This window comes from Hyperoodon ampullatus, assembly GCF_949752795.1.
Source record: "Hyperoodon ampullatus genome assembly, chromosome: 18".
In the NCBI taxonomy this organism is placed as follows: Eukaryota; Metazoa; Chordata; class Mammalia; order Artiodactyla; family Ziphiidae; genus Hyperoodon; species Hyperoodon ampullatus.
In genome coordinates, this window is record NC_136931.1 from 56,711,058 (window position 1) to 56,727,556 (window position 16,499).

Genomic DNA, 16,499 nt, shown 5'->3' on the forward strand with positions numbered 1-16,499 from the left:
TGCCAACAGCCACATCAGTAAGCTTGGAAGTGGCTCTTCCAGTGCCAGTTGAGTTTTCACGTGATTGCAGCCCTGGTGGATATTTGACTACAATCTCATGAGAGACCCTGAGCCAGAATCATCCAGCTAAGCCACTCCCAAATTCCTGGCCCACAAAAACTGTGAGATAATAAATGGCTACTGTCTTAACCCATTAAGTTTTTGTTTTTTTTTGGTTTTTTGTTTTTTTTGGTACACGGGCCTCTCACTGTTGTGGCCTCTCCCATTGCGGAGCACAGGCTCCGGACGCGCAGGCCCAGTGGCCATGGCTCACGGGCCTAGCCACTCCGCGGCATGTGGGATCCTCCCAGACCGGGGCACGAACCCGCATCCCCTGCATCAGCAGGCGGACCCTCAACCACTGCGTCACCAGTGAAGCCCCCCATTAAGCTTTAGAGTGATTTGTTACACAGCAGTACATAACCAACACTATTTAGTACTTACCCTGAGAAACGCTGTTCTAAGTGCTGAATATATTTGAACTCATTAATCCTGAAAGCAACTCTCCAAGGAACAGACTGTGCTTGTCTCCATTGTATGAGTGAGGAAACTAAGGCACAGAGAGATGCAGTAACTTGCCCAAAGTCACACAGCTTACATATGGCAAAGCTGGGGTTTGAACCCAGCCTGTCCAAACTCCAGGGTGTGGGTGTTCAACCTCTGGGCCAGGCTGGCTTTGGCCAGCTGTGGGTGGCACTGGAAGAAGTCACCAAGAAGTCCAAGAGAGCCTCAAAGAGCCCCAACATTTAAGGGGTGAGAAAAAGAACAGACGTGGCTGGTGGAGTGGGGAAGGAGGGGAAGGCAGAGTCTAGAATGTGGGGTGGGGCGGGGTTCTCCCTCCCTCCGTGCCCACTTTAAGGGCTCCTAGGTTCAGATCCCAACTTTGCCACTCACTAGCTGTGTTCCCTCAGGCAGATTACTTACCCTTGCTGTGCCTCGGTTTCCCCGTCTGCACCATGGAGATGGTGATAATCAGATCAACACTTCCTGGGGTTGTGGTGAAGATTAAATGGGTCAATCCATTGTGAATCCAAGGCTGACAAAGGCCCTGGGGGATCGGGCTCTGCGGGGAGGCGTGCTGGGACCTGCTCTTCTGGGGGCGGTTGCTGAGGCGGGGGTAATGAGCAGGTGGGGCTGCGGCACAGACAGTGGGCTGAGCTCAGCGTCTGGCTGTGTGGAAATGGCCGGGCCAGGGTTTCGGGGCCACACAGCTGGACTTCTCCTGCTGCTGCTGCTGCTGCTACGCCAGGCCCTGACAGAGGGACCCCTGGTCTTTGTGGCTGTGGTGAGGTGCCCCACCCCCACTGCCCGGGCCCTCATGTCCCCCAGGCCAGCCCTGACCTGGTCCCCTCCCCAGGTGTTCCGCCATGGTGACCGGGCCCCGCTGGCCTCCTATCCCACTGACCCGCACAAGGAGGCTGTATCTACCCTGTGGCCACGTGGCCTGGGCCAGCTGACCTCGGTGAGAAGCTGGGGATGGGAGCAAGGGGTGGGGCAGTGTGGAGAGGGGTCCGCTGAGCCTGCTCTGTCCCCAGGAAGGGGTCCGCCAGCAGCTGGAGCTGGGCCGCCTCCTGAGGAGTCGCTACGAGGATTTTCTGAGCCCCGAGTACCGGCGGGAGGAGGTACTGCCTTGCTGACCTCCATCTCACCTCCTGACCTTCCACCTCTGACTTCCACTGACTCTAGTGTTTCCCTTGGCCTCCACCTCTGGCCTTTGACCCCCATCAACCTAACCTGCACCTTATGTCTGATCTCTGACCCCTGAACCATCGACTAAACCAGGTTGACCTCTGACTCTATCTCGTCCTGAGTCACATCTTGACCTCTGACCTCCATCATCTCTGACTTTATTTTCTGTCCTCCACCTCTGTGTTCTGACTCCCCCTGACTCCAACCAGACTCTCTGACTTCTGACTCTGAAACTTGATTGATTCTGTCTTTGACCCTCATTGATTCTACTTGCCCTTCTGACTCCAACCTTTGACCTTCCTCAAATCTGACTTTCCTATACCTTCCTCTGTCTCCTGACAGATCCCCAATTAGGATCATTCCTCCTGACCCCTGACCTCTGATCCCTGATACACATGTACTGAACTCTGATCCCATGACCTCCAATCTGCCCTCCTCATCTTGACTTCTAACCTCCAGCCTCCAGCGATTCTTATATTCCTTTTCTTTTTTAAAATTTATTTATTAAATTTATTTACTTTTGGCTATGCTGGGTATTTGTTGCTGCACGCGGGCTTTCTCTAGCTGCGGCGGGCGTGGGCTTCTCACTGCGGTGGCTTCTCTTGTTGCGGAGCACGGGCTCTAGGCGCGGACTTCAGTAGTTGTGCCTCGCAAGCTCAGTAGTTGTGGCACTCGGCCTCTAGAGCGCAGTCTCAGTAGTTGTGGCGCACGGGCCTAGTTTCTCTGCTGCATGTGGAATCTTCCTGGACCAGGGCTCGAACCCATGTTCCCTGCATTGGCAGGCGGATTCTTAACCACTGTGCCACCAGGGAAGCCTCTGATATTCCTTTCTTTCATTGACTCAACTGACCCCCTTAATCCTCAATGTCCACCCAACTTCTGACCCCCAACCCAACTGCTCCTGACATTGACCTCTGACCCTTGATCTCAGCTTCCAAAATTGAAGGCCAGCCCCTGAACCCGCCCTGAGTTTTGACCCCCAACACCTGAACTTCGACCCGACCCTGAACTTAATCTGAAGCTTTTGGTTTGCTGCTATAGCTGACCTCTGACCCTGACCGTGGTACCCAGGCCTGGCTTCTCCCCACCGCACCCAGGTATACATTCGCAGCACAGACTTTGACCGGACCCTGGAGAGCGCTCAGGCCAACCTAGCGGGGCTGTTCCCTGAGGCCGCCCCAGGGCGCTCCGAGGCCACCTGGAGGCCGATCCCTGTGCACACGGTGCCCATCAGTGAGGACAAGGTCAGGGGGCTGGACAGGGCCTGGAGGCGGGAGGGATGGAGGGAGACAGGGACCCCAGAGATGGAGAGGGCCAGCGGCTGAGAGAGGAGGCTCGGGGCCTGGATGGGTGGCTCCCGGGAGCCAGAGCACCCACACCTTCCCTGGGGCTGAGCTGTCCTGATGGGGTGAGCCGCCTACCCGACACTGTGCAGCCGGATCTGGGAGAGACGCTGGACCGGAGACAGGGCCCCTCAGCCCGACTCCCCCCGCCTGCAGTCGGGCCCCAGTCACTCTGCTGTTCCCGCTGAGCCTCCGTTTCCTCCAGCTGCTGAGGTTCCCTGCACGCAGCTGTCCCCGATACCAGGAGCTGCTGAGGGAGGCCACGGAGGCCGCCGAGTACCAGACGGCCCTAGAGGGTTGGACGGTGAGCAGGGCCTGTGTGGTGGGGCGGGGCGGGGCGGGACAGGGCGGGGCTGGCGGGATAGGGCGGGACCTGCGGTGCAGGGCGGGGCCAGTGGAGCGGGGCGGGGCCGGCAGGACGTCGTGGGACCCGCCGGGCCCGGAGGTCTGTCAGGCTCACCCAGCCCAGTCCGGTGCATCCAGGACTTCTTGACTCACCTGGAGAACTTCACGGGGCTGTCGCTGGTCGGGGAGCCGCTCCGCAGGGCGTGGAAAGTTCTGGACACTCTTACTTGCCAGGTGGGTCCCTGCCTCACCCACCCAGCCAAGTCGTTTATGGCACCTGGGTTCAAATCCCAGCTTTGCCGCTCACTACCTGCGTTCCCTCAGGCAAGTCACTTAACCTTTAGTGCCTCAGTTTCCCCATCTACACAATGGGGATGGCGACACACGTATCAACACCCCCTGGGTTGCTGTTTAGATCAAAACGGGTTAATTCACGTGATGCCTTAGAACAGCGCGTGGCACACAGTGAGGCCTTTCAATCTGCGTGCTTGCAACTCCAATCCCCCAGCTCCATAATCGGAAAAGCGCCGGTAACTAAGGCTTCGGCGGCAACAGCTGACCTGAAGCTGCATGATGCTGGTAGTCCTTTCTTACCCCACTTTATGGGAATGTATGTCTAAGGGGGCTGCCCCCGACCCCACTGGATGTGTTATGAGGTATAAGGTATCCTCACCACCGTACCTTTCTAAAATTCCAAACGTCTGAATTCTACAACAGCTCTGGACCCAAGGATGTTGCATAAGGCCTTCTGGAATGATGGTCATTCCTATGTTTAATTAATAATCGCTATCGCCCACCCCATAACTTCCTGACCAGACCTAGCCCATGAGGGGTTCAGATGAGGGTCGGGAGAGAGGATTGCAGCTGATGGGGGCAACACAGGAGGGCCTAAGGGGGGCATGAAGACCTCAGGACGCTGCGGTCACTTTGTCCCCTCCCTCTCTCTCCCCAGCAAGCCCACGGTCTCCCCCTCCCATCCTGGGCCTCCCCGGATGTCCTGCAGACACTAGCTCAGATCTCGGCTTTGGACGTTGGGGCACACGTGGGCCCACCCGGGGCAGCAGAGAAGGCCCAGCTGTCTGGGGGTGAGGTGTGGAGCTGGGGGACTGGGAGGCTGAGGCGCCTTCCTCTGGGGGGTTCTTAGCACTCTGTCTCGCCCTGTCAGGAATCCTGTTGGATGCCATCCTTGCCAACTTCTCTCGGGCGCAGCACTTGGGGCTGCCCCTCAAGATGGTTATGTATTCGGCTGTGAGTCTTTGGGAAGGGAGGCAGTGCCCCGTGGGCACAGGGATGGGGGGGCAGTTTGGGTGTGGAAGGACTGGTGGTCCCAGTGGAACCTCAGCCTAATGCCTTGAGCAGCTCATATCTCCAAACCATACTCTTGGACCGTATCACTAGAGGCATAGAATCGGGAAGGAGGGAGGTGATGGTGTTATGGGAAAGAATTCAGTTTTTCTGGAAGGACTGGCTTTTTAACTGAGCCGTCATCATACTTCGTGTCTATTTAACCAATGTTTATTAAGTGACTACCTGGAACTGGTGGGGCTGCCTCCAGGGTGAGCAGGTTTGGGGGGACTGGCTCTAAGGGGTCTGAGGGACACCTGGGAGGCAGCTGGATGCACAAGCTCAGGAGAGAGGAGACATCTGGAGGAGCCCCGAGTCAGCCCTGGATCCGCCTGCAGCACGACGGCACTCTCCTGGCCCTCCAGGGGGCCCTGGGTCTCTATGACGGGCACACACCGCCTTACGCAGCCTGCCTCGGTTTTGAGTTCCGGAGGCGCCTTGGGGACCCGGATGACGACGCAGGGTGAGGAGGGGGTGGTACCCGGGAATGGGCAGGACCGGAACTCTCAAGAGGAGTGATGCGGTGCCAGGTAGAGGGCTCGGCCCAGGCACGGGCTTCGAGGGGGAATTTACTGGGGACGGTGTCAGGAACCCAGCTCTCCATCCAGCTGCTCTTCTCCGGATTTCAGGTCAGCAGTAGGGAAGGCGAGGAGGGGCCCGGGTACCACCACCTCCTCTCTCCCTCCAGGAATGTCACCGTCTCCCTCTTCTACCGCAACGACTCTGCTGCCTTACCCTTGACCCTCAGCCTCCCCAGGTGCCCGGCGGCCTGCCCCTTAGGGCGCTTCCGCCAGCTGACTGCCCCCGCCCGGCCTCCGGCTCACGGGATCCCCTGCCATGGCGTCTACGAGCCCGCCACCGCCGCAGGTGATGGCCCTCGGGGCGGGGGTGGGAGGGTGGGGCTCAGGTCTGGAGACTCACACACCCCCCGCCCCGTTCTCCCCGCAGCCACCGTGGTGCCCCTGCTGGCTGGGGCTGTGGCCGTGCTGGCAGCCCTCAGCATGGGGCTGGGCCTGCTGGCCTGCAGAGCCGTCTGCCTGCGGGCCTGGGGGGACCCCGTGTGAGCCACGGAAGCGGCACCCTTTCCCTCGCAGCTGACACTGGATCTGAACACACTTGCTCACCCGCTGCTCTGGCTTCTGTGACTTACTGTGCGCGTCGGGGGGAACACGGGGAGGGCTCCCAGGCCAAGTCACAAGCTGTCCTATGTATGCGTGGGCTTAAGTGTGCATATACGTGTTAACGCACGTGCACATACGTGTGGATGTCTATTCATGCATACGCTCCTGCATGGATCTGTGTATACACATATTCGACGTACATGCACATGCTTACGTGGTCCTTTGCATGTGTGGGTGACACGTGCACCAGTGTTTATGTGCAGGTTTCTATACACGCCTGGGAACGCGTGGCGTACGTGCGGGAACCTCTATTTTGTAGGTGCAGCACATGTGATGTGTAAGGCTGCGGGGTGACCCCCTCCCCACCGCGGGTCATGCACCGTCGGGGTCCAGCTCGCTCAGCCTGGCTTTGGGGCCCGCCTGGTAGTGGGAGAGCTGAGGTCAGGGTTCAGAGCCTGCCCGCACAGCCAGCCTGCTGCGACCAACCTGGAGGCTGTGACTCTGGGCTAAGCATTCGTCTCTGCACCGCCATCTCCTCTGGCACACACTTCTCCTCCATTAGGTTAACTGGCCTCCGCGGAGCCAGTAGCGGGAGGGGTACGGTAGCACCCCCTCTGGGCTACCTAGCCTAGCATTTGCTATAATTACGATTTGGAGGGGGCGGGACCCCGGGATCCCACCCAAGTACTGTCCAGTATGGTAGCCACTGGCTGCCACGTGGCTGTCTGAATTCACATTGTGTAAATAAATAAAATGTGAAATTCAGGTCCCAGCCATACTAGCCAGTTCAAGCACTCATTAGCCACACATGGCAGGTGGCTGGGGCAGCACAGACAGGGAGCTTCCATGGGACAGCACTGAACGTAAGGAAAGATAGCGCTACCGCACAGCAGGTTCACGCGGTGCTCGTCACAGACCAGGCCGTCTCAGGCCTGTACTTGCGCTGCTGCATTTAGCCCTGCAACCCAGGAGGCGGCTCTGCCCTCTCCACACGCCAAACCAGGCAGCAGTCTGGGGCACCGGTGATCCTGTCTGCAAAATCAGGCAAACGTGTCAACACCCCATTAGGCTGTTGGTGGGCAGCCTGGCGTGCAGTGGGTGCCTGTTAGACGGGGGAGGCTTGGAGGATCAGAGGTGGGGCTGGGCGGCCAGACCCAAGAACCACCCCCAGCTGCCAGAACACCTTGGGCATGGGAGGGAAAGGGCAGGGGTCAGCAGCCCCGTCCTCACACGTGTGGACAAGCCCGGCTCCAGCCACCTCCCAGCACCACCTGCCCTGGGCCCCTGAGGGAGCCTCTTGTCATAAGCACGTGGACTACCACTGCCCCTGCTGGTACTGGACAGTCACAGGGCCTCAGGGAAGGCCTAGGAATGCCCTCTGCGCTTCACTTCTTGGTCCTGCTTGGGGGGCGGGGCTGGAATTGCAGTGGTGCAGCCTCTTGCTTCCAGATGCATGTTAGACCCAAAGGAAGTTCCAGCCGATTTACCTGACCCCGTGGCTGTGAGCCCACCCCCTCCTCAGCAGACTGCAGGGAGGGCCACGCAGGTGGGGGACCTCGCTGGGGCTGCCATGCATCTCTCCATCCCCACCCGGGGAGGGTTCTGACTCCAGCTCCACACCTGGACCCAGTCAGATGCCGCAGCTCACACGCAGTGACGTGCAGGCTACTTAATGGGTGCCTGGTACCGCCTGCCAGGGCTGCCCATCCTCACAGCTGGGATTCTTGGCCCCAGCACCCCTCACCCACAGGTACCAGCCACACACGCAGCTACAGAAACTGGAAGGGACTGGCCGCCCCCTTCGCAGGCGAGCAAAGCGCAAAATTCAATTTTAAAAGAGAAAGGCACTGAAAAAAAACTTAATAGAAAAACTTTTCCAAAAGGGGAAACGAGCACCCATAAAACCCAAGGGCTGTATGAAGTTAACAGGTAAAAATATTGCATTAAAAAAAGCCTTAAGAGAAAGGGTGCAAGCTTCAAGGTGCTTTCATGGCGTGGGCTGCGGGGTCTCCCGCTTGGCCTGTAGTGCTTCAGAGGCCCGTGTGACACAGCAGCAGGGGCCCACCCATCACGCCCATCGGGCCAAAGTGTAACAAACTGGAACGTAACACACTCTGTCTGGCATCCAGCAACAGCAGCTATCAGCCAGCTGCCTGTTCTCCGCCAGCTCTGGCTGGTGACGCCCACGGGGTGGGCTGGGGGCAAGGACACCCCTCTCTGGGGCTCCTTGAACACCGGCTGGAGCCGACCAAGGCTTTGCGTCTCCCCTACGAGGTCCTCCTCCTCGCCCTGAAGGCCCGGGAGGCCTAGTCATGGCGCACGGGTGGCTCCGCCCCACAGGCTTGGTCAGAGTACGGTGGACACGGGGGCTGCTCCTCTCCCGGCCCGTACGCGTCGCGGGTGTGGCTGCGCCTGGCCTCTTGGATGTACAGCTCCAGGAGGACCTTGGTGGGCTGCTTGTCCACCCGCTCCTTGGGCATGCCGTGGCTCAGCAGCCAGCCCATGAGGTCCTTGCGTGTCGGGTTGGGCCCCAGCATGAGCCTGGCGCGGCCCGGCTGGTTCTGGCGCCAGAGCAGGCCCACGTCGGCGACGGTCTGGATCACCATCACCGCCTCCAGCACCGTCACGCCCTTGACCAGCAGGCCGACCAGCGAGAGCCGCAGCTCGGAGGGCGCGGCCGTCAGCAGGCGCCGCTGCAGGCCCTGCGTGAAGGGCACGTCCTCGGGCACCAGCCACTCGGGCTCGGGGAGCGGCGGTGGCTCGCGGTAGATCCAGTCGAGCATGCCCAGCTCCCGCACCAGCTGGATGCCCTCCTCCATGGTGGTCCAGGGTCGGAAAGGCAGCTCGGTGCCCTCGAAGTGCAGGAAGGACTCCCAGCGCTGGCGCCAGGCCAGCAGCAGCCAGGCCAGCAGCGTCTTGCCGTCGCCCCGCAGGGCCTTGCAGCGGTAGTTGAAGACGGCATCGCCGGTCAGGTCGCCCAGCATCACCAACTCCCTGGAGTTCAGGGCCAGGGCCAGGCCCCCCTGGTCATACACCCGCAGGATCCAGGTGATCATGAGCTCGTTGGGGTTCTGCCGGAAGCGCCGGGCGATGGCCAGGAGCTCGGTGTACGTGTAGTAGCGGTCGCCCTGCCCCGCCATGGCCACGGGCCGAGAAGAGCCGGAAGGCTGGAGGGGCGCGGCCCCGGGAGCTGCGGGAAGGGAACAGAGGGACATTGGGCGGGGAAAGTCACAGCCCCCCGGCCTCTCCCGAGGCGGGAGCCCCTCAGACCCCCAGGTGTCAAAGGTCCTGGGGGGCACTGTGTCCTCACGGGAGATCAGAGCCCAGTGCTGGACATCACGGGGGCCCCAAGCGTGGCCCCTTCAGGAGCCCTCATACTGGACGTCTCCCCGCAAACCCCACCCCAAGCCGTTCGTGTACCAACTTCCCCTTACGCCACGCACTGCGCCCCCATCACGGGGTTACTGTGAAGATTAAATGAATTTAGTGCTTAGGACTGTGCCTGGCTGAAAGTGAAGTGCTCAGCATTTGCCTGTACATATACCGTTACCATCATCTCTCCACTTTATAACTATAAATTTAATATAATTATGGTATTAATAAGAATTTGTTCTCACCAAGAGGCCTGGTGGAGCTGCTGGCCTCCTGGAGGAACTTCCTGGGGAAGAGCAGGCTGGTGGGGTGCAGGGCAACCATGATCCCCATCCATCTGCCCCACAGCCAGGGACCCTTCAGACCCCCAGAGGTCACAGGTCCCAGGGGAGCACCGTGTCGTCACAGAGCAGAGCCCAGTGCTGGACATCACAGGGGTCCCCAGGCACGGCCCCTTCAGGCACCAACTGAGCACATCTCACTGCAAACCATGCCCCGCCCACCGCGTGTTGGCCTGTTTCTCATCCCCGCCCCTCCCACATCCACCTCCTCTAACACGCCCCACCTCCATCTCTGCAGTGGATGCCACAGAACTCGGGGCCCAGACGCAGCACTCAGGGGGCGGGGGGAAGGCTGGCGCTCAACGATCCCGGTGATCCCCAGCAGTACCAGCTGAGGCATCTCTACAAGCCCAGGAGGGGCTGGGCCCAGGACCTTGCTGGGGAGGGGAGGCCCACAGCACACACACCAGGGAGCCCACCCCTCGGCCCGATCACGGAGCCGCCCTAAGGTCAAAAGTGGCAGAACCGGGGATCAAAACCAACCTCGCTGATCCTGTATCAACCGTAGGGAAGAAGGGGGCGCAGAGAAAGCCTCCATCACCCTGTTGCAGCTGAACATGGATGGAGGCTGCAGAAACAAGCCCCCTCCCCGCCACAAGGAGACGAGTGTGGGCAAACCACCACCTCTATGTGCCTCCATCTCACCTGTGAAATACGGACAAAACTGCACCTATTTCAAATCATGGGGTTATTGTGACGATCAACTGAATCTAGTGCTTAGGAATGCGGCCTGGCTCAGACTAAGTACTCAGCTCCTGTCCTTATTGTATTAATGTTACCATACTCTATAAATGGTATTAACAATAAATTTCTAATATAAGTTTAATATGATTATTACAGCATTAATAGTAAGGGGAGTCTCTTCTGTTCTTACCGAGGGCTGCTGAACTCCTGGGGGAACCACCTGCAGACAGGAAGGGATGGGGGAATGGAGAGGTTATAGGGTGCAGGGCAACCATGGCCCCCATCCGTCCCTCCCCAGAGACGGGACCCCTCCACTCAGACCCCCGGGTGTCAAAGGTCCCGGGGGGCACTGTGTCCTCAACAGAGATCAGAGCCCAGTGCTGGACATCATGGGGGTCCCAGTGTCCTCAAACCCCACACCCCAACTCCGCTGCCCCCGGACTGGACAACGCAGAATAGAACATTTCCACCTTGCCAGTTCTGCTGGCCAGCACTGCCTCAGACATCGACAGATGTTACACATCCCGTAGGGCTTCCCTGTCGTGCTCTCAGCGCTTCTTCTCACCCCCCTCACATATCCCTGCTCAAGTGACACTCTCCCTACTTCACATTATCCCAGAAATTCCCTCTCAGCCCACAACGAACCTTCAGAGCTCTGCAGAGGACACCTCGGATGAAGAGAACAGCCCCCCAGAAAGATGCTCAGATGATCCGCATTCTGAGCTAACCCTTCACAGGACGCAGCTTCTCACCCCCTAAGGCACCTGTCAGCGAGAATCTAAACCTCTGAGAACCCCACAGGCTACACTTCCAGTTCTCCATATTATGTATTTAGAAAGTAATCTAAATACAGGTGAAGACATACCTGTATCAGTATCAAAAGTCATCCTTATTAATGGGAATATAGATTTAGGCCCAGATCTCATTGAACAGAGAAAAAACCCTCCTAGAGCTGGGAACACTTGTTTCTTTTTGGGTAACACACATACCCATGCCCATTTGATGATTTATTTAGCTCTCTGAAACATGTGTGAAACATTCTCCAATGTGAAACATTTATGAAACATTCTCCAGATAGTAAACTATGTTCTCTGACAACAAGTATTGTATAAATTGAGGGTAACCTTAACAATTGTATCAGTTTACATATACATGATGCATGGGAAGCTGCCTAATCTTTGCTGAAAGGTACAGTGTATTTAGTCTACAAACCACCCCCACCGCCCTGCAGTGTGAGTGATAATGCTCTGAGCCCTTCTGTTTCTTTTCTTTTCTGAGTTTGAAAATTAGATTTCTGATTACTCCTTTTCCCTGAAACCCAAAAACATATATTGGGCTCTCCATATCCGCGGGGCCCTGGAACCAATCCCCCATGGACACCAAAAAGTGACTAAATATTTTCCTCTTCTACAGCCCATATATTCCCTGTCATATTCAACCCTTACCTTTGATGTGTTGTGTCCACTCTACAGACACAGAAACTGAGGCTCAGGAGACCAATCACTTGACTAACATCCCTAAGCCCAAGAACGGCAGAGCTGGGATTTGCATGATTGCTGGCATATAAAATTAGGTCCCAGAGATATCTGATGTGAAGTCACCCCAAGTGAGGGTGAGATATTTTAGACCTGGGTGGGTCAGGGACTGGGAGCAAGGGTTCTTACCAAGGTGGTTGGGCCCTCAGCTTGAAGACAAACCTGTAACACAGGAAGGATTTGGTGAGTGTGGGGGAAGAAACAGTCTGGGGGTCCAAGGAACATCAAAACCAGGGCCCCTCAGACCCCCAGGTGTCAAAGGTCCTGGGGGGCACTGTGTCCTCAGGGGTGATCGGAGCCCAGTGCTAGACATCATGGGAGCTCCAGTCCCTCTGCAACCAGGTCCCAAGGCCACTCACCTTCAGGGACAGAGGCCAAGCAAGCTAACAGTGCTTAGAGACTGGAAAACACAAAATCCATCGGACGTACAAATGCCCACAGCCTTCCCTGTGGTGACACCAAAATGCCCTCACCTCCCCAGTGTCACGGGTCCACAAAGGACTGTCCTCAAACCCATTACATGGAAAGAACCTGCTGACTAACCCCCCTTGCCTAGTTTTGCAGATTTCCAGCATTCGCTATGCCTGCTACTGACCCTAAACAATGAAAGCTAAGATGCAAATCCCTTGGAAGAAACTGTTGGGGTAAATGAGGAGGAAAAGAGAAACCTAAAATACAAGCAGCGTAAGCAATGCCCAGAGACCCTTAAACGCAACCATTTTTGAACAAATCAACCGTGGAAGACATTTTGGAGATGACTTGGGAACTATGGACACAGAGCAGATAGGAGATGGCCGCATTAAGGACTTATCTCACTGAGGATGACAACAGCCTTGTCTTTAAGTAGAAAAGTGTTACTTTAGAGACACAGTATTAACTATTTTGGATGAAACAAGAAGTTTACTTTCAAAACGTGAAGGACACAAAAGTAAACATGGGGAAATGTTCTGTCAAACATGTCTATTTCCCCGCATGTTCGAGGATTTTAACAAGTAAAAAAAAAAAAAAAAAAAGGCGCGAAAAAGGAATACATGGGACAACGGCAAAAGGGGGCGCGCTCCAATAATGAATGGATGAATATCCTTCCACTTGTGACATGGCAGCAGTTAGGATAAAGTCAACGGTTTTCTAGATGGTTGACTAAAGGCAGAAACTCAGCTAGAGAGGATTCTTGCTGGGTTGTGGTGGGGAGATTAAATCAGCTAGCTGCCCCTGGGCTGGATCTCCTTGGCAGGGGCGTAGAATTCCTCGGGAGTCAGGGAAACGATGTCCAAGAAAGTCCGGTTAGCCCAGAACTAACGTTTAACACAAAACTCTGATGTTCTGAGTGATCACGAAACTGATATTTAAGTGACCGTGTCAGAATGATTCCTGAAAGTGAACAAAGGCCCCATTTGCTTTCTCCTAAAACTACTCCTATCTGGTTCTCAGACACAACCCAGTAATTCACTTAGAGACCCCACTCGCACTTCTTCCTCAGGAACCCTTGAGATTCTGTCTCCACCTGCCCCATAGTCTCTGTTCTACGTGCACAAAAACGCCAGCCACATGAAACGGGAATACACAAGAACGATTTCCGAGGGAAAGTACGTGTAGCTAGCACAGGTGTGGAAAAACTCCATGTCACAAGCCACCCCCGCCCCGAAATGGACAAAATGGCGGAGCCCTGCAACGTGGGCAACAGAAATGGCGCAGCCAGGCTGCAGTGCAGACAAAGGAGGACTAGTCCTAGTGGCCCCAGTTCGTTTCAGCGGGAGTATTCCTCTCCCACCCCCCGAGCACCCCCAAAGAGCCACCACCCTCTCCGGTCGCCACTGCCCTCCCCGCAGAGAGCACTCAGGATCGCCTCGGAGCGCGGGTGCCGGGCCCTTACAAAGGCCCTGACCCCGTCCACGCCACAGCGTGGCCGTCCCCGAGCAGCCCTGGGCACACACGACACGCGCGACCCAGGCCCCAACGCACGCCCTCCCGCGAAAACAAAAAGAGCCAAAATGCAAAGTTCTCTCACCCAACCCTCACTTTCTCCACCGCGTGTGCGGGTTGCTGCACCTTCCGCTTTATTGCGCGCGCCGCTCGCACGGCCCGCCCCCCGGCCCCAGGTCGGGCTCCGCCCCGAGGCATCTGGCATATTCACCGGTGTCGGAAACCCCACTTTGGTGCTTGAGGAAGGAAATACTGCCGGTTTCCTCTAGAATCTTCCCGAACAGGCGATGAGACATTGTCCCGGGAGGCGGAGGAAAAGAGAGCAAGGAAATATTGAGGCCCTTTTTCCTATCATGAGAGTCAGGCAACTCTGTGAACAGCACAAGAGGCGGGCGGTGAAGGGGAAGGACCCCAAATGTGGGCGGGGCCAGAAGGAATTGCCAGCGCGGCAGTGGCGCGAGCTATGGCTGCAGGGGCGGGGCCGACTCAGACGCAGTCCCAGGCGCAGGGTGGGAGGCGGGGCCAGTGCGGAGATGGACAAGGGGGCGTTCCGGGAAAGGGTCTGCGTGGCGCAGAGTTAGAGGCCGAGCCTGCGCAGTGAGAGGCGGGGCCAGAGGCTGGACTCGGGGGCTGGAAGGCCAGACTTCTGGGTCGAGGCAGGAGGGTCTTGGAGGCCCGGACTCCCCTGGAGATCTGAGGAGTGTCTTTCAACTGACATGATTGTAAAAGTTTTTTTCAAAGATATTAAATGAAACTTCTCTACTTCAGACCCAGTGTCCAGAGTCGCCATTGTCAACAAGTTGGTGTGGACTTTTTGCTTTATGATATACACACACACGTTATGGGTAAAGATGCTTTTTTTTTTTTTTTTAAGACTCCAGTAGTCTCATAAGTAGTCTCTCCCCATCGTACACAGGGTGACCTCATTCCTTAAGCAGTGGCAAAGTATTCCCTTGTGTGACTAGAACACGCTTTGTTCAGCTGGTTCCCCTGGTCATTGGGATTGTTTTCTTCCTTCTAGTGAGGAGACTCCTCCATGAAGCCTGTGGTCTGAAGTAAAAGGAAGAGACCTAAACTCTGCACTTAGGTAACACATTTCGTTCACTGGTTCCTGCTTCCCTCAGAGGAATGCAAAGTCCTCACTGTGGCCCACAAGGCCCAGAGTGACCTGTTCCCTGTTCCCTTTCTGCCCTCATTTCCTTCCTCTCTCTCCCTTGCTCAGGGCTACACTAGCACATTGGCCTCCCTGGTCTTCCTGGAACCTGCCAAGGACATGTCAACCCCAGGACCTTTGCATTTGCTGATTCCTCTGCCTGGAACTCTTTCCCCCAATCAATCCCCATAACTCTCTTCCTCTCTTCAGTCCTGTTTCTGCTCAGATGTCACCTTAGCATAGAGCCCTCACCCATCTGCTCTATACAACAGACCTCTCCTTTCCAGACTGTTCTCCCTTACCCTCTGTTATTTTTCTTCATAGCTCTTATCTCCTAACATATCTATTTGTGGGCATGTTTTTTTTCTTTTTGGCTCCCTGCTGAATTATCAATTCCTTAAAGACTAGGATTTGTGTCCAGTTGGGTCACTCCTGTAGACCCCGTGTCTGGCACATAGTTGCAGCTCACTTTTTGTTAAAAATGAACACATTGGAGAGCCTTTTGTGGGAGACAAGAGAAAGAGTTATTGTAACAACACTTAATGAGCACATACTATGGACTAAACTCTAACTAGATTAAGGTACAATTGGCTTTCTGTATCCACAGTTTCCACATACACAATTTCAACCAACCACGGATCGAAAAAATTGGGGGAAAAAAGAGCTCCAGAAAGTTCCCCAAACCAAAACTTGAATTTGCTGTGTGTCCCAGCAACTATTTGCATAGCATTTACATTATATTTATAACTATTTACATGGTAATTACATTGTATTACATATTATAAGTAATCTAGAGATGATTTAAAATGTACAGGAGGATGTGCATAGGTTACATGAAAATACCCTGCAATTTTATATAGGGGACTTGAGCATCCCCGGATTGCGTTATCCAAGGGGGGGTGGGGGGTCCTGGAACCAATTCCCTCCGGATACCGAGGAACAACTGTACTGTCATTGTCCTCCAAACCATATGCAAAAATTGGCTACATATAACAGCCTTTAAAATAAATAAATAGAGAAGGAATGGGATGCTATAGCAAAAAAAAATTAAGTTAAAAAAAGGAATAGACCTGAATTGGGCTAGGGGAGGAGAAAGGGAGTGGTGGCGGGAGGTGCTGGCAAAGGCACGAGGTGAAGTGTGGGTGCAAGAATTAACCTCAGGAGGGGCAAATTATCAGGGGTCACAAAAGTGAAGGATGAGCCCAAAGAGCTTGGAGAGAATCAGCTGTTCAACACACATTGACTGAGCACCATCTGTATGCCAGGAACCAGGAACCAGCCTGTTTGCTGACACCTCCTGTCTCTTTCCCTCCCGAGTCTCTCCCTCACCTATCCCTGTACCCCAGAGGGCTCAAGGGATGGCCCCAGAGAGGCGTGGCATTTCCAGGGAACACTTACAAGGTACTGAACTTAAAAGAATGTTCTGGGTGAAAAACGCAGATTATTTGAAAATACGGATTATTAACCTGAGTTGGGGGGATGTTTCAGAGGGGACTGAGGGGGCTGGAGAGCAGGGTTGGCAGGAGCTTGGCAGGGAGCCGTGGGAGCAGGCCCGAGGTGGGGACATCCTCATTTCTTAAGTCCAGATGGCCTGGATTGCCAGGAAGGAC

At 55.8% G+C, this 16,499-nt stretch overlaps 2 protein-coding genes across 2 annotated transcripts; one reads left to right on the plus strand and one right to left on the minus strand.

The window, feature by feature from the left end:
- Positions 1 to 1,219: 1,219 nt before the first annotated feature.
- On the plus strand, positions 1,220 to 5,842 carry ACP4 (acid phosphatase 4; the record flags this gene model as incomplete). The annotated part of the gene is made up of 10 exons (XM_079723053.1): positions 1,220 to 1,324; positions 1,397 to 1,501; positions 1,575 to 1,661; positions 2,826 to 2,972; positions 3,277 to 3,375; positions 3,555 to 3,650; positions 4,369 to 4,501; positions 4,582 to 4,664; positions 5,099 to 5,223; positions 5,449 to 5,842. The coding sequence occupies 10 exons, from the start codon at positions 1,220 to 1,222 to the stop codon at positions 5,822 to 5,824; spliced, it is 1,356 nt and encodes a 451-aa protein (XP_079579179.1). The 3' UTR covers positions 5,825 to 5,842.
- Positions 5,843 to 7,724: 1,882 nt separating this feature from the next.
- Positions 7,725 to 11,969, minus strand: LOC307066018 (uncharacterized protein). Its single transcript, XM_079723067.1, has 3 exons — positions 11,943 to 11,969; positions 10,469 to 10,498; positions 7,725 to 9,071 (listed from the first exon to the last, which is right to left on the minus strand). The coding sequence occupies exon 3, from the start codon at positions 9,019 to 9,021 to the stop codon at positions 8,188 to 8,190; it is 834 nt and encodes a 277-aa protein (XP_079579193.1). The 5' UTR covers positions 9,022 to 9,071; positions 10,469 to 10,498; positions 11,943 to 11,969; the 3' UTR covers positions 7,725 to 8,187.
- Positions 11,970 to 16,499: the final 4,530 nt, after the last annotated feature.

Bases quoted from the DNA above. Each gene is read 5' to 3' on its own strand.
- LOC307066018 (XM_079723067.1), bottom strand. From the start codon at position 9,021: ATGGCGGGGCAGGGCGACCGCTACTACACGTACACCGAGCTCCTGGCC.